General features: G+C 27.7%; 1 protein-coding gene across 1 annotated transcript in view; it reads left to right on the forward strand.

The window, feature by feature from the left end:
- Nucleotides 1-12,044: 12,044 nt before the first annotated feature.
- Nucleotides 12,045-13,338, forward strand: part of LOC100203927 (transcription factor E2F7) — a 27,818-nt gene continuing 26,524 nt past the window's right edge. Inside the window, exon 1 of the mRNA XM_065814526.1 lies at nt 12,045-12,933. Coding sequence (XP_065670598.1) covers nt 12,470-12,933 — 464 coding nt within the window. The 5' untranslated portion in view covers nt 12,045-12,469. The remainder of the gene's footprint in view (nt 12,934-13,338) is intronic.

Genomic DNA, 13,338 nt, shown 5'->3' on the forward strand with positions numbered 1-13,338 from the left:
GTATACACAATTAAAAGCATTCAAATAACAAACAGCGAGCGTTTGTTATTTGAATGAGCGTTTGTTATTTTAAATTATTGAGCGCAAACGTTCATTTGATAGCTTTTGACCTTGCTTTATCACAAAAATGCAAAAAACTCAACAAATCTTGATTCCTTCTCTATTATTTACAGAGCTTCCTCTAAATACGATCTTAAAATTAAGGAGGGTATCCATAATGAAATGGGAAAACCTTCACTTAATGCACAATTAAAATCATACACCATTACTATAGCAATATAATTTCTCAATTATCTTACCTTTTATTCTATTTTCAGATTTTTTTTATTACAATACACCTTTTATATAAACTTTTGTAAAATTTCTTGGTAATTACTTATTTTATAAAAATGTAACTATGGTAACAGTTGTAAAAGCTAATAAAATTTTAATGAAGCCAAAAAATGTATATTGTTATTGATGAAACATGTTGTAATAAACGGGACTATTATTCGTAGTTGATGACAAGTCAGGTTTAATACATTGTTATGTTAAAATATTTTAGTTCTGTTTTAGATAAATATATCATATTATTATACTTAAAAATAGTTTAAATGAAGCGGACAATATGCATTATCAGACAAACAGACCCAAGTGAATGGCTGCTAAATGACATCTTTAACAACAACCGCAACAAGGCAACAATCGACGCGACAACAATACTGAAAGAAATTTGTTTCAAAAAAACAACTTCATGTTGTACTTTCACGATTAACAGTTGTTTTTAAGTTTAATTCTGAGTGCAACTCAGAAAAAGAGTTTACCGTTCAATGTGATTCAGATTCTGATGCTTCTAATGAAAAAAGTTTGTCATTCGGAGATTGATTTCAAATCTGGCATGCAATATGTTTATCTGGATTAAATAAAAATTTGTTAACAATACTAGGTTGTCTTGAATAGGAGAAATTAGAAAACTTATTTGACTTCGAAATTGCTCTGCATATAAATAGGCTATTTATTTAGTGGAAACAGTTTCTTGTTTTAACTATGTAAAGCAGCATTTTCTGAATCATACCAGAGTATTAACTATTAATGTGTTCATTTATTGTAGTTTGTATAAGTTTTAGTGATTCGCGTATTAAACTGTTTTTATATAGAATCGGCAGTTTATAACAGTTTAGGTTTTTATAAATGGTACATTTAAGTCATTCATAAATAAAACTAGCTTGTTTATCAAAACAAAAAGAGCTTTTGTTTTTTTTAATAATAAAAAAAAAATTTTTATAAAAAAATTTTTAATACAAAAAAAGAAATTTTATTTTTGATTAAGTATTGTAAATTGGTCAAATTTGAAGAAGACATGAAGAAGACATGAAGAAGACATGAAGAAGACATGAAGAAGACATGAAGAAGACATGAAGAAGACATGAAGAAGACATGAAGAAGACATGAAGAAGACACGAAGAAGACACGAAGAAGACATGAAGAAGACATGAAGAAGACATGAAGAAGACATGAAGAAGACATGAAGAAGACATGAAGAAGACATGAAGAAGACATGAAGAACTGATGTAATTTGTTGTTATTGCACTTTAAAGCACTAACTAGTAATAATAAATGAACTCATTTGTGTGTCCAGACCTTATTCGCAGGTCGTGCACAACAGTGGCATATTCAAGGGGAGTAGGTCCCTACTCCCCCTGGTTATACTTTAGGTAATACTTAGTAATAGTTAGGTTATACTTGGGTAACTAAATAATAAAAAAGGCTTTCTATATCTAAGAAAGCCTTTTTTTCCCATCCATTTTTATAATTAAATTTCTGCTTGGTAATTTTTTCGCGCTTTTAACTCTTTAAAAGATCAAAAAAAAGGAATGGTCACTAACAGCACTAACACTATTAAGTAGCGTATTATTATATAGAGATCGCTATAGCAATTTATAATGTAAGTTAGATCAAATTTTGCAGGTCATGCCTGTGCATGACAGGCAAGACCTGTAGACACGCCAATAAATGAATTTTTTAATTGCATGAATTATAATCTTTTAGTATGCCTAATTATATGCCTTATGATTGAGGTGTAATAAATAAATCTTGGGGTCTCAAATAAGCTTAATATAGTGTAACTAAGTTTTAAAATTTTTATTTAAGTACTTAAAAAAGCAAAGGTTACGCTAACCCAAATGAATGTTTTAGCAACGTTTCTTAAACGTTAATTGTTAGCTGGGTATTAATTTCAACGAATATGTAATTATGGAAAATTTTATTGCATTTGTTGACTGCAATGAGTAAATTGCAAAAGATATTGCTAATTTAATTCTTGTATTAACGCCACAAATTTATAATGTTCCTAAAAGTAACTGTCGCGTGCAAAGATATGATGACGGATCCAAAATGAGTGGATCATAGAGAGGTGCACAAGCTCGCATTATGCAAGTCCATTCGCATTATTTTCTGATTGTGCATGTCATAGTTTAAACTTATGTGGTGTTCATGAAGCAGAAAATTGTATTCAAGTTGTAAGATTTTTTTGGCACTATACAAAAATTATACAATATATTTACAAGTAGCCCATAAAGATGGGCCCACAAAATATTAAAAAAATAATAATTAATGTTCTTTGCGTTAAACATTTGATGTGAAATGTGTTAAACCATTTGATGAAAAAATTAATGAAACTAGAAATATAATAGATTCTGTTTTGGAATTAAACTTAACGTCAGAAACTCGACCATATCTTAACGAAATGAAAATATAACTGTAATCTTTTGAATGCCTGGTATTGGCAAAAATATGGCACAAATATGAACATCTTACCGATAAAATTCTACATTTAAAATCAATTTATGATGCCAATATACAAAATATTTGATCCCGTTATATCATTATATGAAATTAAGAAAGAAAAAAAAAACTAGGTGTGCCGTTTCCAAACATTATAATTGGCAATGAGGCTATTTCGCACATTTAGTGTGTTGTAAAGAATAAAAGAATTTTCCGTTAGGGCCTGTTAAGAAAACTTCCCCAGGGCCCTAATTATTTTTTTAATAGTAATTCTTGTTTAAACAATAATATTTTTTGCATTTTCTAGCACAAAATTGTGCCATGCTCAGAACAGTCCTATGTATAATATAATTTTAACTAATATCAACAGACAAATAATGGGCATTTTTAAAGAAATATGCAACATTTTGCAAGATTTGTGATTGAAGCCTCTATTTGCATTAAAATGTTAAAACGTGTTATAAATAAAAGAGTTATGTATTCTATTAATCTTTCATTGTGTATTTTATTAATTTATTCTGTATATATCTACGGAACATTATAGATTGTTGTTTGTATTGTTAAATTATTACTACAAACCAGAAATTAAATCTAAAATCAAGATTTACAATGTAGCACTCCAAGAAAATAATGACATTAAATTAAAACTATTTTTCCTATTATGGAGTTTGTTTTTTCTTGTTCCTATAACTCGGAGAAGAAAGTATAATCTTATTTTAAGACTTTTTTCTTACATCAATATTTACGATTTGCAGCGCAAGAAAATAATTTGAATTAAGATCTTTACTTTCTATATTAAGAAACTTGCATTTCTCACTTTAAGAAAAGAAGTTTCTATACAGCGGACACGAATTTATATTCTTGTTGAAGGTTTTTTTTTTCTCAATTCAAGATTTACGATTTTGCTGGTTTTATACTTCATAATATATTTCCTTGTAATTTTATCGACTTTAAATAAAAATTTGAGGGTGAGGTAGGTAAGACTGCTAAAACCTATTAGTTATATCGAGAAACCTATTGAATATATTAAGAAACCTATTGGATATATCAAGAAACCAATCAGATATACCGAGAAACCTATTGGATATACACGAAAACCGGTTTCAGCATACCACTGCTACTACTACATATTTAATATTTTGATGTCATGCTACATGATGCATTTTACACATAGCTAAAAATTAAAATAAGGTTCATTGAATGATATAGTTATTTAATAAATGGTTGAATGAATAAATTAATTAATGTATAATATATATTTTAGTATTTCCAAATATTTTCTAAAGTAGTTTTTTGAGCAAAAAGAAAAAGGAGATGAGTCAAAAAATGTCGAAAATTAGTTATACACGACATTCGAATAATAATATTATTAAGTATCAAGGAAAAAAGTTTAAGTTTTAAATATCCCATCAAAAGTGAGTACTCGAATCATTATACAAGGCTTGAAATCGTACTTTTCAAAAAAGTTGCGAACGCACCAATTTTATATTGCTTCCGCTTTAATTTTAATTTTATATGACTTCTGCATTTCATGACTCATCTCCCTTTTCTTTTTGCACACAGATTTAAACTAGCTGTTTTATATCTATAAATGTATTACAAATATAACAAATATGTTAATTATTGTTGATTTAAGGGGTTCGTGTACAATTTGTCTAAAAAGTTAACAAAAAATGTTTTCCCCCAAAAAAATACGTTAATTATAATACTATTTTAGTACTAAAATACTATTATTTGCGTGAGATCTTCTCTAAATTTTTTTTAGAATACTTTCCTTAATCTGCTGTAAAGTGAAATTTTATGACTCAACCCCCTTTTCCTTTTGCACATAAAATTATTCATACAAAAAAAGACACGTTTAAAGGAGAAAAGAAGAAGATACAGTATAATTTCAATAGGCTATTGCTTCTTTTGATAAACTAGTTTATCAAATTTACCAGGTCTTTAAAGTTTAAATCTATTAAACCTGTTGTAGCTTATCATCAAAAAATAAAGGCGAAGGTTTAATCTGCAAGGATGGATCATTTAAAGATCTTAGCCATATATGTGCTACTTTTTCTATAAAGGATGTGTGAAACAACGCCGGTTTGGAGAACACTTCATTTCTCTATCTGCAATCAGATAACAAAAGTTGAAATTTTTTAATTATGTAATTAAACAAACAAGAAAATCTACAAACAAACAAATAAAAACAGTTAAATTCCAACATAGATAAACATAGATAAATTAAAAAACAACCGATTCCTAGATAATAAACTAAATGATTTATCTTAGATAATAAACTAAATAATTGATTATTTATGACTTATTATATATAATAAAAAAACAAATGATTAATTTTAATATTATTAATGAACAAGATTCTAAAGCACTAACCATTGCAATCTCCATCTGAGAGAACAAAAATGAGATTTTAGCTTTGATAGAATTACTTAGATGCAGAAAAAGATCACTTAAAAAAAAGCAAACTCTTTGGCATATCTATCTGTGGTAAAATTTAAGAGAAAATCGAATAAGATTGTCTTCATTCCTAGGAACTCATTTTAGAGGACACACAATTTTTCTTAGAACAAAAAAGTTCAAGAAGATCAAAAATATATATTTGTACTAGAATATTTTCTAGACAAATTTGAAAAATGATTTTGTATAATGGTATTAAATGATGAGTTCTAAATTGTCTTGCAGTGATAAATTTTTAAAAACAATTTTATTAATTTTTAAAGATATTTTTCAGTTTTTTCATTTCTTCATTTTACTATTATGTTTTCTTTCTTCTACCTTTACTTTTTTCTCTTAACAGAATAAATGATGGAGAATTAAGAATATAATGATGGAGATTGAAGAATATAATGATGGAGAATGAAGAATATAATGATGGAGAATGAAGAATATAATGATGAAGAATGAAGAATTTAAAGATTACAGAAGTGGAGAAAGGAAAGTATGAAAAAGAGAATTGGTTTTAAATGAGCTTGAGGTTTCCCTCAAGCCTGATTTTGCAACTTCTGCATTGGAGTCAGAAGCTGTAGTTTTAAAAGATGAAGATTCTGTTAATGAATTACTTCAAAACTCTGATTCTACAATGAAAGTCAGCGTAAATGAAAACTAAATTAGACTGCACTCAATTAGATTAGAACTACTTTATTTATTAATTAGATAATAATAAGTATTAGTGCCTTGTAATTTTGTAGTTTCTGCTCGGTATTGGCTTGGAACCAACCTTGGCATATGGTTGGACCTACCTAACAAGTTACTAAAAATAATAAGGTTAAACAGAAGCATATTGATTTAGGAGGATAAATTAAGATTATATTTATTTTTATGTATGATAAAGTTATTTTAATTATTAGGACAAGATGTAATGGAAAAACTTAAAGGGAATGAGACTTATACTTCGACAACAAACAGATAAAAGTGATAACCTTAATACTACTGTTAGGTTTGAAAGCTACTTCTGAAAAGGTTTCTACAAAATTTAAATTTTCTTATAATGACGAAAATAGATGACAACCTTCTTGGACTAGTTAAAACTAAAAGCTCCAAGGAAGTTGACGAGGCAGATGCGATCTTAAACCTCCTTGAGTATTAAAACAATATTGATCAGATCTTTACCATATGCGGCGACACCAATACTTTTATCACTGGAGTGTTTGTTGGAGCATTACCTTTCTCATAAATATTCTTAATATTCTCTTGCTTTTTTGCAGATATGTTGGAGTAACACATCTGTCATTTTATAAAGGCTCTTACTATTGAGAAAAAAAAGAGGCCCCGCAACAAGGAGAAGATGGACAAGATAAAGAAGATAACTAGCTTTAATTAAATTGAGTCTATGTTATAAAATGATCCTGGCTGGATCATCATTTTATAACATAGTAAGGGAGATTTTCGAGGAGATTGATCACAGTGACATTTAAAAGGGGTAAATGCAGGATGCTCTGTAAACTAGTTGTCTTCTATTTAGGAGAAGAGGTACTAGTATTTCATTTTTATTAACTTGGAGCCTGCCACTAAGCCAGGAACAGTTAAAGTATATTATCAACAGTTTTTTGGGGGAAGAAGGGGCCGGAGGGGGAACTCCATTATTTAGTTTTTCTTATAGACTTAATAATAACTATAAAATTCATGGGAGGTGTTATATATCTAATGATCCTGAGAAAGTAGTTCAGATAATGATTGAGGATAAAAAGAAGTTAATTTACTATAGTATTTGTAAGTTTGTTAGCTGAGAGGTTAATTCAAGCGATTTCGCCTCAAAGACCCATGATCGAATTGCAAAAAAGTCATAATTCATTTTTTAAGAAAATTTATTTTAATGACGAATCAAAAAAAAAAAACTTTACTTAGGGAGGGCGCTTTTGTATGCAATTTGAAGATCCCCTCCCCCAATTAGCGTACGTTTTTATGGGCTAATTGATTTTGCCAAGTAAGCAAGAGTGAAAGCAAGAAAAAATGAAAGCAAGAAAAAATATCTCAACAGCAAAACAAAAAGTTAATTTCATATTTTGCTGTATTAATTTTTGAATATATTTTTTTAGGAATGGGGCCGCCAAATAATATTTGAACCCGGCTCACAAGACCCTTAATCAGGCCTTTGGTTTAGGGTCAAAAAATCAATTAGAAAATGATGCAATTTTGCTTTTTAAACTGTTTTGTTTTTTAGGTAACTTTGAAATTTATAATGGGATTTAATCCGAATATGAAAAAGATGACGAGTGTTAGCGTTTTTAGTGTAGTTTTTTAAACTTTAACTAAATTTTCTCAGCAACTGTTTTGCTCCTTGTGTGACAAAATTACTGTTCATCTTTTCCTTAAGATTAGTTTTTATTTTTATTTTTTTTTAGTTCCAAAATAATTTATGTTGCATTTGCTTGATTTTTTTTTCTATACCTAATACAGTTTTGATAAATTATTTAGCTGTCCATGCACAAACCAGAAATTATTTAGCTGTCCATGCACAAACCAGAAATTATTTAGCTGTTCATGCACAATCTAGAAATTATTTAGCTATTCATGCACAAACCAGAAATATAGCTCACCTGATTCATTTTCAAATAGTGCTTGTAAAGCACGTAGACAGTTTTCTTGAGAAATAAAATATAACTTTAGCGCTTCAAACATATACAATATTTATTCAACTACCAGCTACAGAGAAAGAAACTTAGTACTTCTATGCTGGATTTTTTTTCTATATCCTAAATCTATAAAACCGCAAAATTCCTTCAACTCAGTTACCCGAATTGTGTTGATATGAAAACACTTATATATTTTCACAAAAAGACTTTAATTTTAATTGGCAGACCATCCAATACAGGTTGAAGTGTATTATGCACAAATGTGCACCACAACCAATGCCAACAATATTAACACTAAGTTCTGTTTGAGCCTGTTGTAAATGTTACTTTTACCTCTTCTATGTATTCCACCAAAATTTGTGCAATTGTCAGAAAAAAAAAAGCAACTATTTTATCAACCTTGTGAGGTTGCGATGTTGAAATTAGCTTATCAGTCAATTTTTTAGATATTTCACCATCAACAAATTCAAAACCCAGAAGTTTTACTTAGACACTTTCTAGCGGTAAAAAGTATCTAACAACAATTGGTGATTTTTATGTATGTTGTAAGTGCTTCTTATGACACCAAGTAGAAAAAAAGTAAAACCCAGAAGTTTTACTTTTTTTTTACTTGTTGTCATAAGAAACATTTACAACATGCGTCTTCTGTAAGTCATAATGTAACTCTTTTACGAAAAAGAACATCAAGTTTTAAAGATATTAGGGTTCAAATCCCATATGTTTGGGGTAAAATTCTTAAGATTAAATATTATATTGTCAAAAATAATACTTGTTAAAAATAATAAAATGAAATAAATAAGAATAATAAAATAAAATAAAATTAATATTTGTTTGTAATAAAAATTAATATTTTTCATTATTTTGAAAAACATTTTTTCAGATTATTTTGATACTCTTTCGCGACTATTTTTTTTTGCCAATGAATTTTAAATGAAAATGTTTCTTGAAATCTCTGTAAAAAAAACGCTTTTTGAGACCCAGGTTTAAACTTTTTTTTTTTTTTTTACAATATTCTACTTCAAATATTTGGTATATGAACCCTAATATCTTTAAAACTTGACGTGATAGAAGAAAAAGGATTGCATATTTAAAATCAGAATGAAGAATACTATAAGAAAAACATATTGTATGCAAAAAAAAAAAAAAATTTCGTTGCCCTGTGTTATTTACTTGTATCATAAAAGTTAGCGCGTATTAAGTTCAGTTACATATTGTTCTCACCATAATTTTAACTGTACCTCATCTGTGTCAGATTTTTCGCTCATCTAAAACGACACTTACCCAGATATGAACTTCATAGCTAATTTTAGAAACTATACCCCACAATCAATAAATTAAGAAATTAATCGGAGATATAAAACAAATTACACACAGAGAGACCTAAAAACAGCTATAAATAAAGTTCAAAAACGCGAAATTACAATAAAGAGAGTAAAACGTAGAGTATTCTATTACAATAAAGAAAGCAGGTAAAACGTAGAGTATTCTATAACAATAAAGAAAGCAGGTAAAACGTATAGTATTCTATTAGGAACTTCACATAAAAGGGTAAAATTTTCTCTATGAACACAATTAAAACAAATACACATTCTTTTCAAAAAGTCCAAATCTTGCCCTCAAAGCGTCCGGTTATTTTAATAGAAAAAGAATAATAACAATGATCATTTAAATGAAGTTCTTAAGCGAACACCTCAATAAACAAATTGATTCGAATGAGCACATTAATTTAAAAAAATACAATTAATCTCAAAAACTATTGGAGTTATTATACAAAATATATCTATAGCTATATTAGTTATAGTAACATTGTTTGGGAAAGCACTTTTCCATCAAGCGCATCCATTTTAAAAAAATATACCCCCTCCTCCGCTGGCCTAGTTACACAATCACTTTCACTTTTTTTTGTTTTTATCTCTATAAAAATAAAAAATAATAATAACAATAAATAAAATGTTAAAATAAATTTAAAAAAATGTAAAAGGTAATAATGTTTGACATAAAAAAATATAGCGAAAAAGTTGTTACAATCCGTTATGAATTTATATGATAATAAAATTAATTTATATACTAATAAAATTAATCACTGATATTAGTTAATAAATTAAATTTACTTAAATAAAATTTTTGTTTATGCACTAATACTTTGTAATTATTACGCAAGACTAAAAATGTGTTTTTTTTCCTTGAAACTTAAATGAGTTTAATTACTTTACCATATTCGCATTTTCTTTGACAATTTGATTGATTTGTTGTTAGAAAATGCATAGATTTTTTGTTAGAAAATGCATAGATTTGTTAGAAAATGCATAGAATCCCATAGATTTTTTGTCAAACAAATAAAATTTGCTGAAGTGAGGTAAAATCATAAAACCATAAACTTTGTTTTCTTTATTTATTTTAATTACTCTTTATTTATTTTAGGATTGTATTGAAGTTGAATTTATATAAGATTAAATAATTTTTAATGTATAAAATAATATATAAAAATATAAATTTACATAAGATTAAATTTATATAATTATATGTTAAAAAATGAATCTTACAAAGTTTGAAAACCCCTCTACCACCCCTGATTTAATAGGCCACAAAATTTGTTGTCATAATTTTTGAACACTAAAAGAATACTGTATAAAATTTAAACATTTTTGATGAATATGAATTTAGTTAAGATAGTAACAAATATTTTATAAACTTGTTGTAGGGGTAACAATTTTAGATCTGTTTTCAGGCTCCAATCTTCGTAATCTTTTGCAAAGCATCGTTATTTGAAAAAAGCGTATAAATGCTACGAGTTTGCTCCATATCTGGAAGCAAATATCAAATACCTAAAAACGCTGTATCCGCTTTTGCTATTTCTACATATCTGTCGATTATTATACAATAAACTTATTTGGACTTACCTCTCAGTTAAAAGCTAATCCCTGTCAGTTGGAATGTAATTTTTAACAAAATATGTAATTTTTTTTAAAACAATAAAGTATAATAGTTTTGTACGAAATACTTTTGTTAAATGATATTTAGATGGATTAATGTAATAAAAGCTATTGATGAAATTGTATCTGCTTCCCGTAAAATAGCAACTGAACTAACCAAATTTTTTGTTTATGTTTAACTTAATTTAGCATGAAATATTTATTTCATACGAGAGTCGTTAGTAATTAACTAGAAAATTTAAACTATTACTTAAAAACGGTTGAATTAATCCATTGCAATGACATCTGAGCATCTGTTTAATCATATTTTGTAAACATAACTTTAAATTTACTCAGTGGCAATTTCACCGTGGCAGAACAACATGCCGCGGTCAGATTTTAGTCGCAAAAAGTGAGAAATGTGGTAAAATCCACGAAAGAATGTTAATAGTGTACGCAGACAACTGTTTGAATTGTTCAAACGTTTACAAATGGGAATAACAGTTTCAAAGTGGCAATTCAAAAGTTTCTGATTGGCAACGCAATTGACGACCTGTCAAAGTTGGGACTTCCTCTTTCGAATTTAGGGATTGATGCGTTAATTCGGGACAATAGGCGTACCACTGTTGAACTAATAAGTGAAAAACTATACGCGAGCGTTGGAATTGTTCATAACATTATTCACAACAAGCTACAGTACAGGAAAACCTGTGCAAGATAGGTGCTCAAACAACTCACGGACAAAGAAACCAGTCAACATTTGAAACATCGGTATTCGAATGAAGGATAATGTTTTTTTAAATAATTGTAACGTGTGATGAAGCATTAATCTATATAAAGTTATATTTTCTATTTTGCATTGTAAATTTTATTTTTATTAAAATGCTGTTTCAGTTGTGGTAATAAAAACAGCAGCGACAAAAAATGTACTGAGATTGGGTTAAAATTTTTAAAACTCATCTTTAAAAAAAGCCATTTTTAAAGAATAGCAATTGAACTTTAATTTAAATAAAGAGTTTTATGCAATTCAATTTTTGTAATATAATTTACGTATTCAATTCGAATTTCAGCGCCAAATGACCGAAATGAAACCGCCTTATTTTCTCTGTCTATGACTCTTGAATTTGATTGGTGAGATTAGTTGATATTTAATTGGTCGTGGTTTGACACCGAAATGAAAAGTATAATTTTTTTATATTGAAACTTTCGAATGAGGCGTGCCCGTAGATATCCGGAATATATTTCTATTGGACAAAAATACTTTTATTATAAATTTAAGATTTGTTTTCATTCCATCGAAACACCCGCCAAATTATAACTATCTTGTTTGCTCTGTTCGTAGTTCAGAAATGTTAGCCATTTTTTTATAAAGTGTTTCATATGCTCAGAAACTTTATTTAACATCTACTAAAGTGGCTGTGATAATAATTATTTTTTAAGAGAATATATAAAGATTTTTTTTTTTGTTGATTGTGTTTTACAAAGGATAAAAGTTTTTTAAAAAGATAAAGCCCAAATAATAAAATTAAGAAATATATTTGATTACTTTATATAAAGATATAAGTAATATTTTTTATTCAGGTCATTTGAAAAATAATAGTATTACTTTGTTAAATAAGCTTATTTGGCTCTATATTCTTTATTAATGTGACTTTTTTTTGTGATTCTACTTCATGATAATTACTTTATATTTGATTTTTTTTGAAATAATAGAAAAATATGAATGAAGCTGAGAAGCTGCACTTAGAAAGTTTGCATGTCCTAGAAAAGTTTATGCTTTCTTCAGAAAAAAATGTAACTGCATCATCAAAAGTTTTAAATGAAATCAACACAAATACAACAAGAAACAGAAAAGAATCAGTTAATAGAGTCTTAAGCATTAGTTTACAAAATAATGAAAAAGAGAATAAACATTCTTCAAGATTATCATGTAGAATGACGCCCCAAAAAGAGTGTGCTGTTGTTGAACCATCAACTCCAACAGAAAATTTAAAGATGCTTGTCAGTGCAGCTAGTGTTTTACCACCAGCGTCTGATCTTTCTGTTGAATCTAAAGAACAAGACAGTTTAGTTGATTTAGACATAGGAGAAAGCATTTTTTGTATACAAACAAGCAAGTTAAAATTAAAAAAAAATGTTTTAGTTGGAAGAAAAGAAAAAAGTCTAGGACTGTTATGTGAAAAGTAAGTATACATTAAAAAAAAATAAGTGAGCTAATCTATGCTTATTATAAGTTTAATTTTTGAATTCTATTTTGGATTCTGTTATAGTATGGAAATGTAAAATTTTGAAGCTAATTAACTTTAGTCAGGAAATAATGGAACAGCACAATTGTGACATGCATTTTAAAGACCATTTAATAATTTTTTTTTTTTTTATCTAAGACTATACCCTTGTCTAATATTTCAATATGTAAACTTTAGTTACATAGATTTAATCATAATTTAGAGCAAAATAAACTTTTCAAAGATTTGATTGGGGATACTTGATCCATTGATCAAGTGTCCCCAATGAATGTGTACCAAGTGCCCGCAGTTATGTTTAAGGTTTCAAAATTTTCACAACACAAAATCCATTTCACTTTACAT

Source organism: Hydra vulgaris, chromosome 12, assembly GCF_038396675.1.
Source record: "Hydra vulgaris chromosome 12, alternate assembly HydraT2T_AEP".
Taxonomy (NCBI): Eukaryota; Metazoa; Cnidaria; class Hydrozoa; order Anthoathecata; family Hydridae; genus Hydra; species Hydra vulgaris.